Genomic DNA, 17,825 nt, shown 5'->3' with positions numbered 1-17,825 from the left:
TGCCCTGGCCCTGCTGGCTGCACTATTCTAATTGAAAACCTACATATTACTTATGGCCCTAAAACTGAAGTAATTTTTCCTGAACTGTCCGTACACCAATCGTACAGCAGTATTGAAGATGCAATAGATTTCTTCACAGGTCATACCAGGAGACTTAAATGTAACTGCGGCCACAATCTCCCCTCACACAGATATTACTGCTACTTGCCTCATTTCTCAGGAAGGAGCAGCAATGCCATGCTCGTGCCTTCTATTCAGCTGAGAGCACTGCTCTTTGTAAACTACTTTATACATACATGAAATGCCAGCTAGGTAATTCTTCACAAACTACTATTACATCCTAAATACTACTTCTTCATACCAATAAAAAAATAAATCATATTACTGGATTTGTGTCTGCTCTTGGAGTTTAACTCCTGAGCTGTTCGACACCATACATGGGTGTATGATCCTCAGCGGAGTGTGGAAGCAGCAACACCAAACCCATCTGGAATGTCTCTGGAATCAGCTATCGAAGGAGCGAGGACCGGAGTGCTGAATGGTGGTGGCTATTACCTGTCCCTGAAGTGACCACAAACTGCTGGAGTCCCAGGTACACTTCCAGGTTATCCTGCAGAACTGGAAACTAGAAGAGACAAGAAACGAGTGTGATGTGGGGGACTGGCAGACAGCTAACACTAATTACTAACTCCTCGGTTAGAGCACAGTTTTCTTCTTTCTCCCTAGTGCCTTCACAAAGACGTTTACAGCAAAAGCAGGTTGTTTGGTTCTGGGCAGACCCTGCACACCGCAGCTTCTCGGAGCTTGATAATTGAATGAAAACAGCAACGATCACCACCGTGAAGGCTCTTCTCTGGGGTAGCTCTCCTTTCCCCACCAATACCAGCAATCAGCCTAACGAGACAGCGGTCAGACAAGTGGAGGTGATGGCACAGCCTGCCACCAGTACAACCAGCTTACCCACCAGAGCAGGGGAAAGGCAGAGCCTGGCGTGCAGGAAGCCTGTGCTGCATCCACCTCACCTGTACGTATCAGCTTCTCGGAACACGGCTATCAAAGTACTGTGGAGGAGTTGGGTACCTCTGTAACTAACAGCGCAGAAGGAAGTGCTGCAGGCTCTGCCAAGAGCAGCTGAAGCCCCACGGGGAGAACACCCAGGGGAGCCAACAGCACAGTCATCACAAATCCTGGTCTAGGAACAGATCGTTACCCTAACTCCATCACTCAGCACTGGCAGCAAACACGCCTGATCCTGGTGGTATTTCAGCTGAGCAGCAGGCTACGCTGCCACGGGGGAGTGAGGAGTGCACAGGGCAGGAAGCTGCCAGAGCAGTTCCAGCCAGCCAAGGTGCTTCAGCCACCTGTGCTAGGAGATTATTTGTGCTGAACCTGAATGCATTTGTATACACACATGACACCGACCTTTTTCCTTGCCATTATCTCATCAGAAAGAGTATTTTGCAGCGTTTCCAGTCTGGCACAGTTCTATTTAATTTCTGTTGGCAGAAGTCACCAGCTTTGAGGTGATTTTATGGAAATCCACTCATCCATAAGCAGAAGGAGCTGCAGCTCTTCACTGTCCAGCATGGGACAGAGTAAAGGCAGTTGCTGCACACTGCTGTAGTTATTGGCTGCTGATAGACTGACCCCTGCATTCAACAGCACTGCAGACTACTGCAAAGAGCACGTCAAACCGCTTGAGCGCCTCCCAGATCATCCACTCCACAAGAAGGAACTAATGCAGGGCTCCGGAAAGCACTCACTGTTGAGTGTGACATTCAATGAGCAGCTGAGTGAATCTGTGTAACTGCACGAGAAGAGCTATTTAAACCAGCAGCGAGTCTTCCTCATGTTAATGTGGTACTTCAAGGAAGCCTCATGCTCGTGACCACAGGACCGATACGCTCACAAAGAGCTGCTCCATTTGTTCGCCTCTTGCTGACTCACGCTGTGCCACCACGCTGCAGAGCCACATCTGCTTTCATATGAGACGAGTTTGTTCGCTACTTCAGCGATTCTAGTAACAGGCTCCTAGTGCTTAGCTCAGCCAGAGTGTTTCTTAAATGAAAATATCAATTAAAAAACCCAAACAGTTCAGGTCAGGCATCTTCCACCTCTGCAGCAGCTTGATTTTCTCTGCTTCTTGGGACTATGGTTGGGAGGTGCAGGCATGCAGCCTCTCCCGCAGAATAAAGAGACTGCTTGGAGGTCCCACTGCTATACTTGCCTTTCCTCCCACCCAGGCACTGACTACTCTGAATTTTGGGCTCCAGTGGCTCCTCAGAAACCATCATGCTACAAATCCAGACAACTTTCACACCGTGATTCTAGCAACGGCAGTGGCACTAGCTGCAGAGCAGCACTTCTCTGTGTTTATCAGACAGAACTCTCAGATGTCCGAGCGCTCTCTTCAGCATTTACATGCAGCCTTTTGTTTAAACAAAGATTTTGCTCTCCTTAAATCCTAATAATGACGCTCTCATCTGCCCAGTTCGCAGTGCTGCCTCCTCTTACGAAGGCCAACATAAACGGCAGTGAAGGATTGCTGCCAAATGTTCACACTCCAAGGTGGGAGTTTCTGAAGAGCTTCGTGTCCAGCAAGTAGGACTCAGATGCTCACTGAAGTACTCTTCAAAACACATCAAGAGATTTGACAAAGCTGAGAAAACAACCTTTTTCCTTCAGTTTCTGGTCTCTTCTCGACAAGGTTTTGTATCCAAAAAGCAATCTCCCAACTCTTTTGGCACCGTGGCCTCTATGAAACAGCTTGCAACAAACTCCAGCAGCTGGTGCTCATTTCACATTGCACTTTTTCCCAGGTCTGGGAAACTACTTACTAGCGTGGAGAAGGCATGAGTTGGCAAGAGCTCCATGACTTTTGCAACGACTTCCAAGCTCTGGCGCAAGTACCGCTGCCACTCGGTCTGCTGCTACGGGAAGAAACACCAAGGTAAGCACAAGCACTTCCAGTGGGAAACAGCTTCTTCTAGACTAGTAGGTCTTAAGTGATGCTTGGGACTAGCTACCTCCTTCCCAGAGCTTGCAGACACCCAGGTACTGCAGAGATACTGCTCTTAGGAGTCTCATATGCTGCTGGGTGTCTGATGGGGAATAACTTTGCCAGCCCGTGCGGAGGTTTCCCCAGAGCGGTAAGGCACAAGCATTCCTCCAACAACATGGTTACTGCTCAGATGACAAGCATGCGTGATGCAGAACAACCTGCCCTTCTGGTGCTCTGGCCCCATCCATTCTGGCCGCCTACTCCACTTCTACAAGTACCAGTACTGAGATGACGTTTACCAGTACCCAATTATGAGAAGTAAGCTTAAACAAAAGCACCACCAATATATACAGCTTAAAGCTTTTGTCTCAGAGATATTGCAGCATTTCAGTTTCAAAGCAACCAGACATGGACACCTAATGCCTGTGACAAAAATAAGTGTCTGTGGTTTTCCCCCCATAAGAACCGAACGGGATATATTTTTTTCTGTGTGACTATAAGCATTTTTGTTGAAAGTGTTTCATGCTGCTTTAAACCCCCCAAGAACGGGGTGAAGCAGCAGCTGTCTAGCTCGTACTCTAAAGCACAAGCTCTGGGTAAGACAGTCCAGGTTTTACCAGTGCCAGAGCTAATGTCTGGACCTGCAGCTGTCCTTGCTCAGCTCTGCTCCTTACATCATCATCCAGGGTCTCGTCGTCCAGCTCCTCCAGCTGTGCCTGGTTATACCTGAACTGGATTCGATTCAACACCTCTGTCAGCAACAGAACCAAGGCGTCTTCGTACCTATGACCATGAAGACAGAGCAAGAGTCTGATGAGACAGTTCTGTGGAGACTGCTGTGCCCACAGCCCTTCCAGCAAAGGAGACCTGTAAAACGGACGACGGTTTGAAGCGGGCCATTGCAAAGAGCCTGCAGCACAGCTTTACACTGTGGTTGAGGAAACCCCAAGTTGATCCTGGGATCAAGAGTATCGTGTCATTTCAGGTCACGAGCTACCTGTACGGGAAGAGCCTTGGTAATATCTGATATCCTCTGCCTCTGAAAGGGAGAACTTCAGCAACAGAAGCAGCCCAAGGGTTCAAAACAGGAAAGGTGGGAGTGGCTTGACAGGAATAACAGCAGATGTACATCAACAGGAGGTACCAAGAGCCTCTCGTTGCTTAAGCTGTTCCTCAGCAGCCGGTCTGGTGCTGTGCTTCTTGGGCAGCAGATGAGGAACAGATGAAACAGGGCACAGTTATCGCTGCCTGCCTCAAGAAAAACCCTCCCCTCAGGCTATCTGTTCTGCTGTCCTCTTCCCCTACACTGCTGGCTAAAGAATTCAGGCCCTTGTTCTCTGAAACAGAGCCAGCACTTTTCCTACTTGTACTTAAAACACTGAAGGCACGGCACTGAAAGATCTCTTTCCATTTCTCAGAGCTATGAAACTGGCACAAAGAGCAGAAGACCCTCCTCATCCTCAATCGCCTCGGGAATAGTTGCCAAATTGCAAAATCAGCACAGAGCCACCTGAGCACGCAAGCATTCCTGGTGACACAGCGCCAAAGTTTCGGGATTTTGAGGGGGCTTGGTTTGACTGATTGTTTTAAAAACCTCCTTTCCCAAAGCCGCTGGGGTCCGATGCACAGTCCTGCTCCCTTCCAGGTGAGGTCAGGTTGGAAAACGAGGAGGCATTAGCACACACTAACAGAGCACAATGCGATCCAAGTGTCAGACTAGTTGCTGAGTCACCGAGCAGCTGAGAGCTCTCTGGGGAAGGGGCCTGAATTACCTTCCTGTCCGTGCTCATCTGACATAACTCTGGCTGTGGCAATCTACCCAGTAGTAGAAGTTGTCATGTGTACAGAATGCAAAGTTTATAAACCACAGAACAGGAAACTTCATCTGTGCTCCTGTGGCATAACCACTCCCAGCCCACTGCAGCGTTTACACGCCTGAGAGCGCACAGGAAGCTGTAGCTGTCGAAGTCGTCATTAAGTACTGAGAAAACAGTACCAGCTTCAACCACTTCTATGCTTTTTAAAATTTTTTATAGCCCGACATATCTTCTAGAGACAGCTATTGTTTGTTCCCATTTTCTCTGTAACAAGGATCATGCTCATTAATGCACATTAGCCAGACGAAGGGAAGGAGCAGAAGGCCAAGGCACAGTTCAACAGTATTAAGCAGAGAGCAGCAAATTAGGAACCAATTAAAACAAAGTCCAAATGCAAATACCTACTACTTGAGAACTTAAAACCATGCTGGAAGGCAGGGAGCTGTTCCTCGTCTGCTCTTTGTGGTTACGCTGCCAGGCTGTCTTTCAAAACCCAACCACTTCCATTTAGAAGCGTCCCTCTGCACAGAGCGGAACACGACATGGCACAAGCCACAGTGCTTTGAAGCCTCCAAAACTGGAACAAAATACTGGTGTATTCACCAGATTTTAAAAATGGCAGCAAAGGGACTTTTACCAAAAGAGAGCCGCCCATTTCAGCGTGCAGCATCCGCAAAGGGAGCGGTGCCAGCCACTGCTGCGACTGACACACAGGGCTAGCATCAGAGTGGAACTCTCAACTTCCCAACACTCACCGGCATTTCTCAGAAACACACCCTCCACTTAAAGAGGAATTTCAAAATCCTAATTAAATTTAAAAATTGCTCTAATTTGTTAATTAGTTGTATGAGCTGTGTGAACACTTACTAGGAAACTTACTCTCCGCTCTCTTCCTCTAAGATGTGCTAAAATGTGTTACACCTCTAGTTCAGACTGCGAAGCTCTCTTACTCTGCCTGCTGGGTCCACACACACCACAGGTGGCTATTTTTCTGCCCTGACTTTCTCACTTTGAATTCTTTTGAATGAGTGTGAAACACCAACATCTACACTTTTTATACATCCTGATTTTAGGAAAATAAGGACTCAGCTACTGGTGAAGTTGGAGTAAGCAATAGCTGATGTCTCACAGTCATCCCACAGTGGCCACGAAGCCTCTCTGAGCTCTCACATCCCGACTGCTTACCTGTTGAGGACTGCTTCTTTGTCTGCCAGGCGACTTTTGATTTTGCTAGTCAGATAGTCCAAAAAGAGCGTCCAGATGTCTAAGCAAGAGAAGTAACCTTCATGGGTAGGCTGAAATACACCAAAATTCACAATGAATATTGCGAGCCAGGGCAAGGCTGGTTTCACACTACGAAAGCACAAGTCAGTAAGCACTGCAATGCACGGGAAGAACTTGCTCCGTTGAAAATTCTCTCAGAGATCACTGGCAAGATTTACAGCTGTTAAAAGACGAGGAAGAGCTTTTGCACAATGGTGGGAACGTGGGAATCACGAGGGTGGTCTCTGCACTAACCCATCTCCCGGCTCCCTGCAGCAGCTTCAAGCGTTTTGCACATCTGCTTCCTTGTGATTGCCATGTGGGAGTAAACAGGGCTGAGGTGCGTTGTGACAGCTTCTGTGGCAAGGTAACACGTACCAAAAGCCACGGCGGGGGGGCGGTGGGGGAGGGGTGGTTCTAATACCCAAACTAAAAGTTACAAGGACAGTCTCAGAAACAGTAAAAACAGCAGATTCCGGAGAAAGAGACACAGCCCCAAACACAAAACAAAGTTAGAGGGATTTTCCTGACAACACTGTCCTTCCTTTCCAAGGACTAGCAACAAAATAAAAGCAGATGCAAAGTCAAGGTAACCACACATGACCCCTGTCTAACTAAATCCAAGAGCACATGAAGCCATTTCCAAGCCCCCAGCACCACTGGGGAAGCACCAGTAAGACAAGTTAATTGCTGTGTTCTGGGCCAACTTTAGTATCAGCTTCTCTGGGGAAAACAAGTACGAGCCAACAGAAGAGACCAAGGGGAAAACGATGTTGCAGGGCTGTACCTGATGAAAAGTGTATTTGAACAACAGTGCCAGAAATTCAACCACGGGGAACTGGGAGTAGGATTCGATTCTTCGTAGGTGGACGCTCACAAAGAGACGGAGAAAATCCGTAAACTTCTCAATGTAGCTACAAGGGAAAGGAGAAAACACAACTGAGAAAACATGAAGGGTGCCACGAGGGAAAGCAATTTCACTGAATAAATAAAATTCACTCAAATTCCTTTCATTAAAAAGAAAGTTACAATTAACAGTCAGTAGAACAATTAAAATATAAAGCCCTGCAACAGTTACCTACAGGACGGGCAACCCTTCATTCCATTAACACCTGAAACAGCAGAAAAGACAGTCTAGTCAAAAGCAACTTTAATATTCAGGGAAATATAATTGAGTTCAACCAGGCTTGCAAAGAAGCACAATCCCCCCACCCTAGAGAAATAATTTAACAGCCAGGGTCATCTTACTGAGGTAGACAGGATTAGTGAAAGTGTACCACAGAGGAGGAATTCAGCTGGAAGCAAGACGTTAACGCAGGAGTCAGCAACACGCCTGTTACACGGCCAGGAGGGGGTGGGAGAACTGGGTTGTTCTGCAGCGCAGATCAACCGCCCCACCGTTTCTGAACCGAGCCCAGGCTTCTGTGACTGAAGGAGACTGCGGGACTATTCGATGTGCGGGACTGTACCCAGAGAAGCCTGCTCCCAAAATATCAGGGAGCCCAGCGAGAGCTCGACCTCAGTGCAAACACCGAGTGTGGGCTCCCAAGCAGGCAGCTGGGGAAAAATTACAGGCGTTACTGGGGAATGAGAACGTGCCCTGCACAACACAGGCCTCATCACGAAACCATACCTATCTGTACAGAGAAGAGCGAACTACCGCACCACTCCACGCTGCCATGCCGTTCACAAACAGCCAGAGCTCCAGCAGCCCCGCGGCAAGGCTGGGTGGAGGAGCCCACCCTTCCCTACGGCAGGAGCTCTGAAGCACAGCACTACGGGCAGCGAAGTTTCAGACACACACAGACAGCCTGGTTTTTCTATACTGCCTTCCTCTTTCCTTTTGCAAACCCTTTGGGGTTTTTCTGGGGGGAAACCCCACCGTTTCTAACGAGAACTCACTCAAGGCCAGGAATGTTGCCAGCTAACAAAGAGCTGCAGCACTGCTGCTTACAACAAGCCTACGAAGCTGCACCGTTCTTGGAATACACAAAAAGATGAAGTTTATTGGGTTTATTGGGCACTGCTGACTCGACAAGAGGTCACTGCACACACCCAAACATGGATCAAACACTTCAAAAGTAAAGCTGGCAAGTAAGTAGTGTCCAGATCCCGACATCTCCTTCATTCTTTTCATTTTCCTTTTCTAAAGGGGCTCTGATCTGAGACCAGTGAAACTTTCACTTGGCCCCTCGCTCTACCAGCCCCAAAGCCCCTCCTGCAGCCACCGAGCCATTGTGAGGATCCTTACGAGCCAGTTCCCGTATTCTGGGATTTTCACCTTAGAGCCAAACACAAAGTAAGAGATGGTCGAAGCTGAAGCTACTCTTCTTCTGGACTGGTTTGGCAGTACCAACTGTTCAGGACTACAGTGTTTCCTAACGCGAGGCAGGGAAGGACCGGACCCAGGGCAGGCAGGTTCTGCAGACAGCTGTCTCCTTAAGTGTGCTTCTTCAGGGCCGGTTTTCTTCAGGATTTTGTTGGTCCAAGCCAAGATGACACTTTCATGCCATAAGTTCTTCAGGTTTGGATGCACTTAAGTGACAAAAGGAAAATCCTTGCATCCCTTTCCATGGAGAGGACAGAGTTCAGAGACAGCTCCCCTCCTCCAGAGGCCAGAGCTAGATTCATCCTGTCTCCAGAACATTTTAGCTACAGCCCTATCTCAGACCTTGGCAATGAATAACGAGGGGTCTCGCAATGACAGACACCAACAGTCTCAGTGGACAGCGTGTCTGAGCAGCAGATATGGCCCATCTCTGAAGACTACCCCAACAAAGCCCCCCCCGCAGCCTTGCCAGTGGAGGCTGCTTGCTGGTGCTTTCCATGAAAGAACGAACCGAGCTGAACCCGGGATTGGGGGCTTCCAGGAGAGCTTTCCTGGAATCCAGAGCGAAGCTGTACGGAATGGTGGCAGACTCCTACACATCTTACTTCTAGGAAGCGAACAATACTGAAGTCAGAGCAAAAAAATGTGCAAGTAGAATTCCCTGTTAAAGAGAACCTACGATTAAATCTTGCTTTAAATCTTGCACATGTATCTAAAGAGATGGAAATGGGGATTTTACAGGAAAAACACGCAAGTCATCTCTACTAATGGACCTACAGGTTTTCTCCTACATTTGCCTTCTCTCTCGAGTGGATATAAAAAAACCCACAACAAAACACAACCCCAAAAGCTTGGCTGCTGCATCTGGGAACAGACATTTTCTACAGCATCACGTCTCTGTGGCAAGAGACTGAGCATATTCACAGAGTTACAACCCATTTGCCAAGGTCAGCAGCAGTCTGCCAGCCTTCCCCTGGCAGCGGGCCTGCCGCGAGAGGCAGCATTAAGTCATCGCCTCTGCCACCACCCTGCCAACACACGGCCTCAACCGCTCAACGCGACAGCACGACGCGTCTCACTGTCTCTCCTACACGTAGGAATATCCGATATAGGAGTCAAGCTGTTTTAGACAACAAGGGTGGTGGTAACTCTGGAAAACGGCACTATGCAGCCTCCCGGGATGCTGCTGCTTCCCTGCTGCCTCCAAGCACAGCGACAGCTCTGTGGTGGAGCCGTTCGCCGCTGCCGTGACGGAAGCTCCCCAAACTGGCCTTCAGCAGTGTTTAAAACAGTGAAAATAAAAAAGCGATCAGAAATTGTCACATCTCAGTGAAGGGTGGGACACTACTGCTGTTTTCTTTCAGGTCATGACTCCCAGAGTATCTACCTACTCTTTGAGTGCTTGAGTTTAAGCAGAGAAGGCAGATACCGACCAGGAAGGGGAATGCTGCAATGCCTTTACCTCACTGAGCCTCTTCTGTTTTCTGTTACAACTGAATGAAGGGCAGGTTCAGCTCTTGTGCCACCTCAGACCTGCAGTCAAACAGTAACGAACGGGGGAAAGGGGAGGAAGAGGACAGGAAAGAATACAAACCTCTGCCACCACGGTCCCTTAGCAAACTCAGCCCCCTACCAGAGCCTTACCTGCAGGCACCTACCTTTCTGCCCGTCTCCCCCAGCACAGTACTCTGAAAAAAAGGCGATTAGACACACCATGCATGACCACAAAATAAGACAGACAGTCCTTTAGAGAGCAAGAGGCCCTAGCACAGCTACTCGGCTGTTTGATTGCTCTTACCTTTCATCCAGTTCCTCTAAGCGGCTCTTCACCGTATGGGCGTTGTTCTCCTTGGTAATCTTCTGCAGGAGGTAGAAAGTCTGCTGAAACATCCGCAGCAAGTACTCTTCGAACTCCATAGGCACACAGTTCTTAGACATCAGTTCATTGATGCAAGACATAGCCAAGACGCCAAGTCGGCCACGCTCCTGTCCCAACACCGAGTTCTGGCTGCTGCCATTGACAGAAGACATCTTCCGCACACGGGTGTCGCAGCCAAAGCGAGCAAAGTGGAAAATGGTGGTAAGGAGTGATGGGGTGATACTCGTAGACAAAGGGATCCAGCTGAAGAGGTGTGCCAGGCACTCCAGCGCCAGGGAACATATATATTCACTGTCTGTATCAAGGATGGGGATTGGCTGGTTCAGTAATTTGGCTGCACTGGGGCTCTGCAACAGGCTACTTAACAGGTCACCTGGGGAACAAAGCAGACATCTGTGTTATAAATCAGCCTGGTCACCTTCAAACGGCGCAACTGTCAGCCCTGGCCATAAAGCTAAAGCCATCGGAGCCCTTCCCAGGTCTCTAACAAGTATGTCCATGAGCACAGTCCCAAGCAGTTCTCCACAGGAGACCTTCCCACTCACGGCAAGAGGGGGCCATTTCCACTTACCTTTTATCTCCTACCTTCTGACCAACTAATCCATGATCCAGAGACATCCTTATCCCTGATGGCCTTTGCATTCTCAAAAGCTTTTAGCGAGAAGCCTTGTTGAAAGCTTTATGGAAACCCAAGCAGATACACCAGCTGGGCTGCCCTTCCCCACAGACACTGCCCACTGCCTCGCAGGCTTCCACATGCTGAAAAAACATCCTCACCTTCCCCACGTTGTTCAGTACACTTCTTTTTCTTGAGTACAAACAATCTCGTCACCTTTAGAAATCCACAGGCACTTGTTACATTACAGAATGTGAAGCTCTCCCCAGAAAATCTTTGTTTGGAAAGTGAAATGACCCAACACATCAGTGGTATGAAAATAATAGGTAGGATTTACTGAGCTCCTTCCTCAAAAATATGCATGATGAGCAGATCCCTCTTAAGCCTCCATTTTTCATCACAATCAACGTCTCGCATCACTGAATTCATAATTCCCTGCCAGACGTTGTTGTTGTCTGCTTCTCCTTCGTTCCAGAAATTCAAGGCATCATGCTACGCCACCTGAATTAGATACCCCTGCTCTTGGTCATAACATTAAAGCAGCTCCCTCAGTAACATTCACAACTACACACATGCTGCAGTGCAAGAGCTGCTTGCACGGTGTCTTTACAGAAGCAGATGCGCTTCTTTCAAGAGCCCACTCCAAACTCCACAAAAATCAGGGAGAATCAAAGATTCTCACGGTTTAATCCATCAACACCAGTAAACAAGCTCCCTGTAGCTCCCAGCAGTTCTCCCGAGCGTTTTGCACCCAGTTAAATTACTGAAGCTCAGAGGTTAAGGGACTTCTGTTTGGTGTCTTGGCCAAGAGGTGACAGGTAGAGCTCTGGGAGAGGGGCAGGGATCAGGCCAGGTCTGCAGAAATAAGCATCAACAAACACTGCTGTTACTTGTTGTTTACCACACGTGGGTGAATGTGCCTAAGGAAGGGAGTCATCAAGAAAAGAGATATAAATGCCTCCAAGACAACACTTGAAGGCTGAGAGGTTATTGCTGAGTGAATTCAGTACTGATGCAGAACTCAAATGTTTCCCAATATAGGACTTCACCAGAGTTCCTTTGCTGATGAATTTAATGTTGTCTTTGAGTGCTATTTAAAACTACACAAGACTTGCAAGTAACCATTTCACTCTACTTCCCCATGCAAGAAACAGGAAGCACAGGTTTTCCAAGTTCCTAAAGGGATTTTTGGCTCCAACAGAACACATTAAACATTTATAGGGACTCTGAAGCTTATTTTGCCTTTTAGAATATCTTTAATTTCACCTGGAAGTAAAGAGAAAAAGGCGGTGGCCTTACCAAAACAACAACAAAAATCTAAGTGTCATCAGAAAACAGGAATAGTTTGCTGTACGAATGAGACTCGAACAAGACAACATGTGGGTAAGAAGATTTGGTCAGCTTCCAGATGCCACAAACGTTAAGGATAGAGAAAACAATTACTATTCTCCAGCGCAGAATTTAAAGGCAGAGTTTGACTAAACCCGTGTTTGCCCCACAGTTCACCTTTCAAGACCAGAGAGACATGTGATGTCACAACCGTCGCTCATTGCTCCCGACATGTGTCTGGCTTTAAGCCCCGGAGGTTCTCCACGTTCACAGTCCCAGCAGGGCCCTTACTCCACTCTGTGGATCTTTCCACCAATCCTACCGTCAAATAGGGACTCAAGTGGTATTTGGCAAGTAAAGAAATGGAAGAGAGTCCTTCACAAAGTACAGAAAGTGAGCAAGCAGTGGGCGAGAGGGAAGCGCTCAGCGTTCTTCCTTTTGGACCTCAAGAACTTGAAGCACAAGCTGTTTCAACATGGAGAGCAGCAGCTAAGGCAGAGCACAGAAAGACAACAGAGAAAGTTTCAAGCAACCAAGTCTGAACAGGCAGGGAACAATGAAATGAAGCCTGGACTTCTAAAGGAACTGTCAGTGTAGTCTTAATTGCCAGTAATTCTCTTGAAGACAGGCGAAGAAGTTTGTTTGTTTTCCCTGAGAGGGGAGAAAGGGAAGACCCAGAGCAGTAATGCAGCGTGCTTTCACTTTGAGAAACATGATCCAAAGTCACGAGGTGAACACACGAGTGGGTGAAAAGCTGCCTCAGCACAAGCACCATCCAACGATTCACCGAGGAATGGAGAGGGCATCTCAACGAGGCTTCCACGGGCAATCAGCCCAGGATTTGTTCCACTAGTTATTTTTTTATTACAACTCTACAGACAACAAAACGCAGATTTGCTGGGTCATACCAGTTTAAGTCACAAGTGCCTCAGAACAAACCAGGGTTAGTTTTCCCAAGATAATTCTGGAACTTGCTGTTCTCGGTGCAGTACCCTCCTGTGGGCACGGCCTTGGCCGTGCCTGCGCGAACCAGCATCTGCTGGTGTGCACACAGGCTCACTGAGCGTTCGAGCTGCTTCCGATGAGCACAGCGTCACTCTTGACCCCCGAGGCACTTGCTACCAACAGCTGATACTAACATAAACCAGCTTTTTACCAGGGAAGACCCAAATCTAACTCAACGTCACATCAAACACTGAGGCTCTGGCTGCCAGGGTGGGCGCAGTGGCACTCCTGCCCTCTCCAAGCAGGACAGTCACTCTTGTCATGTGATACTACAAGTTTCTTTTTTTCCCCCCGCAAAAATCTTACTAGCTACAGCAAAATCCACCCCCTGCCCCAAACCCAAGGAAATATTTCTTCCCATTCAAGTTTCATATCTATATACAAACCATGAAAGCTCTTCTACAGGAAAGAAGCACTTGAAACTCTGCTCAAACTCAAACTTGGAAGTTTTAGCACCAGTGGAACCATTCAAAAGAGCTTGTGGAGGCAGCTGTCCTCAGCTGACCAGTGCAGTCTGGCCACAAGGACAGGATCTGCAGCTCTCAGTTAACTGTTTCAGGTCCCAAAGACAAGTACACAAAGTACCTGACACAACTGTCACACTGCACAGAGCACAACTCGGCATTGGTACCACCATGGAGTAATAGCGGATGTGCAAGTGGTTCACCTTCTCCCTAGGCACAACTGGGTACTAGAGGATCCCGAGCCTAAGCCCCTCTCTTTCTGTGTTAAAAGCAGACAGAGAGGACATCAGACAATATATTGATCTCACCACATGATTCTTCTTGCTTTGTTTTCCAAGAAGCAGGAGCAAAGACACCCCAACCTGCTGGACCATGCTTGGGTGAGCTGAATGTAACGACGACTCACGGTACACCCAGGCACAGGCGAAACTGGTAGTCCTTAAGCCCAGGGTTGGGGTGACCCTATACATCTATTCCCTATTTAGCTGTAACAGGGTAAGGGAAATGTGCGCCACATACAAGGACATAGAAATATACTCTCTGTTTTGAAGGTAACTACAAAATACGTATGTGAATGAGTTTAGATCAGACAAACGCCCACCCACCTACAGGAACAGGTAGAAAACAAATGTTCACAACGCACGCACACAAAGTCCTATCCACATTTTTGGGTTTGGGGGCTTTTTTTATAAGTTAGGGCTTCAGTTTTGCTGCACTCTGCCTTTTGATATAGCTGAAATTCAGAGGACAATGCCAATGCACTGAAGTTAAAGCATTTTGTGTTGACACTTCACAGAGCTTTTTGTCATGAGGTGGCACTTGCCCTGGGACAATCCCTGCAACGGGAATTGCTTCTTCACCTAAGGTTTGTCTTTCTGACCAGAATTTTGTTGGCCAAAGTGCTAGGAAAGGGTTAGACAGTAAAGGAAGGAATCTATGTTGCCAGTTTAAGTACATGGAAATATCATCTTGTAGCTTTAGCCATCCTTACCACTTTCTCCTGAAGTTGGGGATGGTGGTGGAGTGGCAGCAGTAACGCTGTGTTTGTCCCAGATGCTCTCCAAAATACCTACCCAAAGAGATATTTGTCAGAACAGCCTGCTAAAAGACAGATTCATCTAACAAACACACCGAGACTGCAAGAGAACTTCAGCAGAACCTCTCTTCAGTGTTTTGACAAAGAATGCTGCCTTCTCTTGGTGAGCCCAAAGAAATTACCAAGTGCTTACAGTCACCATCTCGCTCCCTGCTGTGAGGAGGGGGAGATAGGTAGCTATACAGCTGCTCTGCCACGCCAGCTTGTTTCATAGTAAGCTGACCCAGACACTGAAGGGTAGACCTGAGCAGGAGCAGCCAGTCCATCGCCCACACGTTGCTTCGCTGCCCCAGAACGTGTAAGCTTGCTAGCACCTTGGGGATGGTGAAGGAGGACGTTTCTATTGACACTGCAAGTGCAGGAACTCGTACCTGTGAGGAGCCCGAGCACTGTTTGCACCTGGTCCAGGAGCAGCTTGCGTAGCTCTTCTTTCCGGGCCACGCTAAGATCTTCCCGCGGACATGCCAGTTCTTCCGAAGTAGTTTTCAACATGATCAGTCCCAGAGGAGTGGTCACAGGAGACTGAATTAACTGAGAGGGGAAACACATGAATGCAACACGCGACAGAACACTCTGCAAAGCTATGAGCCGACCAACAGGGTCGGTAACACCCCTGGCAGGTCATAAGCGCTCCAAGTCTGAGGGAGTATCAGTCCCCACAGACTGCAGCGCTGCATGTCGAGGGGCGAGAACTGCAAACACTCAACGCCTTGAGACATTCATCTACCATGTTGCAACAGCTGAAGTACCATGGGAATCCTCGGGGTTTCAAGGGACCTTTCACAATGTCGTTGCACACGTTCTCTGCTCCAGCATGTTTACCAGTAACAGTCTGTTCCTTCTGTTTACCACCTTCTGCTGACATCATCGCTTCTCCAAATTGCCTCAGCACCAGCGGTTTCACCACGTAACAGGTCTGCCACCGCAGCCACGCTCCGGTCAGGGGCCTGCGCCCTCGGCCGAGCCATCGGCCGGTTTCCCATTGAAAAGCCCATCCCCGGCCATACAAAGAGCTGCAGCTGTGGCGGGTGACACAGGAACACAGCCAAGGGATACGACCTCTCCTTGCCTCTGGAAGTGACATTCACCCTAAAAAGTGCAGCTGTCGCGACAGGCAGAAGGTGCAGGAAGAGGACCACAAAAAGCAATAATTTTGGCCTTCATTATCACTGCGATATTGAAGACACATTCAAGTGGGACAAAGTTTTATTTTCAGCTGAAATTCAAGGCTGCTTTTGTCTGCTGACCTGGAACATCCAGCACAGTTCATGCACTGCTCCCTCTGGGATAAAAAGCCTGAAGCTAATCGCTCCTACCACAAGTGATCCTTGAAGTGATAAACTCTGTAACACAGGCTGACCTCGGGCCTCATCTCCCTGACCCTCCAAACCAGGGACACGCCGAGTTAACACTGCTAAGGCCACGCAGCTTGGTGGGATACGTGGGGGGAAAAGCCCATCCCAAAGCTCTTAGTCTAGCTCTGCATTAGCTTTCAGCAAGGGAGCACCAGGGCACAGGAGCAGCTAGAAAAGAAAATTAAATGAAATGCACAACTTCTCAGTAAGTTCTAAGAGACTTAACATCTCTCAGACTATTTTCTGACAATAGCAGGAAGTTCAGCAATATCATACCCTTCAGTAACGATAAACAAATTTTACACCTCTAGAGCTGCAGCACTTCCTACCTAAAATTATTGGTTTTGCATAATGCCAACGCCATAGTCCAAGGTACTTGCCCTCTCCACCCCTCCAATGGTTCAGTAGCAGTTTTAGAGACTACCTAAAAGTCCTGGGATACAAGTTAGTGCTAAAGAACCACAAGAAAGTCTGGAGAGAAGACGCATCTGCAGCTCTGAAAGCAAGTCACTCTGCTCCTGTGCTGCTGCTCTTCTTTATTTGGAGGTCCTGGCATCCAGTATTAGTGTTTTATTTCCACTCTCTGAACATTTTTGGAAGGTGTCTGCTATAAAAGTTAATTTATGGGAACACTTCCCTCTGAAGCCGAGTTCACAAGGAGAGGCTTCAGGAAAAATAGAGGGCCAAAGTGGGCTCTGCAATCACTTTACATCACCTCCAAAGTGCCAGAAAAGCAGCTAGAAGCTCAGAAACTCAGCTGCAGGTTCAGGCGTAACGAAAGCCAGAACTGTATGTGCGGGCAGTTGTCTCAGAGCATGCATTGTCAAATTGACAGTTCAGGGGAAAATTGCAGCATGTCACACAACATGATTACAACGAGCTCTCTGAAAACAGATTACACCAGTTAGGAACAAGCTCTGTATTTCATTTTGCAATAATACTAGATCTGTTTGTCTTAAACTCCTGACACTCAGGGACTTAGAACAACCATATCCCCTATGTTCTCAACAACTACCCTTAAATATTTGAAATTCAAAGTGCAGTTGATACCTGTTGATGAAAAACCTTTAACACTAGAAAGAAATGCAACATGTAGGAAACAAACGGTTATTTGCAAAACTAAAAAGGAAATGGAATTTAAGAAGCAATGTGGTTTTTCATGCAATTATTGATCTTCCTCAAGGGAAGTCACTACTCAAGGTAACAAACTAATGTCCCTCTGTGAAGAAAACCAAGTTTTCCCTTTAGAAACCTCTTACCTGCAAGATGTTAGTGAAAAAGTCGTGGTAGAACATTGGCCAGTCTTGCCGGCCAATATCCACAATGACCTTGCAGAGCTTGTTCCTGATGAAGTAAGGCAGAGTTTTATGGTGAGCGAGAAGGAGCTTGGGCAGGCAGCTGCGGATCTCCATTTTGTCTTGAGAGGGGACCCCAAGCCACATCTTATTGATCAGGTTCTGGAAAAGAAACAGACCTCCCAAATGAGTGGATCTTGGCCACACTTCACAGAAGTTAAACAGCAAGAGACTGCAGTCGCAAAGGACAATGGAGCTGGGGCAGGTCTGGAGCACAATGCGCTGAGGAGCGGCTGAGGGACCTGGGGGGGCTGAGCCTGGAGCAAAGGAGGCTCCGGGGAGACCTTCTGGCTCTGACAACTCCCTGACAGGAGGG

At 48.0% G+C, this 17,825-nt stretch overlaps 1 protein-coding gene across 1 annotated transcript; it reads right to left on the bottom strand.

Moving 5' to 3' along the window:
- Window positions 1-555: 555 nt before the first annotated feature.
- On the bottom strand, window positions 556-17,655 carry LOC104494896 (exportin-6; the record flags this gene model as incomplete). Its single annotated transcript, XM_010137792.1, has 9 exons — window positions 556-625; window positions 2,838-2,930; window positions 3,676-3,784; window positions 6,004-6,113; window positions 6,869-6,995; window positions 10,209-10,662; window positions 14,695-14,772; window positions 15,171-15,330; window positions 17,414-17,655. Coding segments are annotated over 9 exons (1,443 nt in total), but the record flags the coding sequence as incomplete, so codon positions are not given.
- Between the last annotated feature and the right edge of the window lie 170 nt (window positions 17,656-17,825).

The sequence above is a fragment of the Buceros rhinoceros genome, unplaced genomic scaffold, assembly GCF_000710305.1.
Source record: "Buceros rhinoceros silvestris isolate BGI_N320 unplaced genomic scaffold, ASM71030v1 scaffold37586, whole genome shotgun sequence".
NCBI lineage: Eukaryota > Metazoa > Chordata > Aves > Bucerotiformes > Bucerotidae > Buceros > Buceros rhinoceros.
This window is presented reverse-complemented; position numbering and strand designations above follow the sequence as displayed.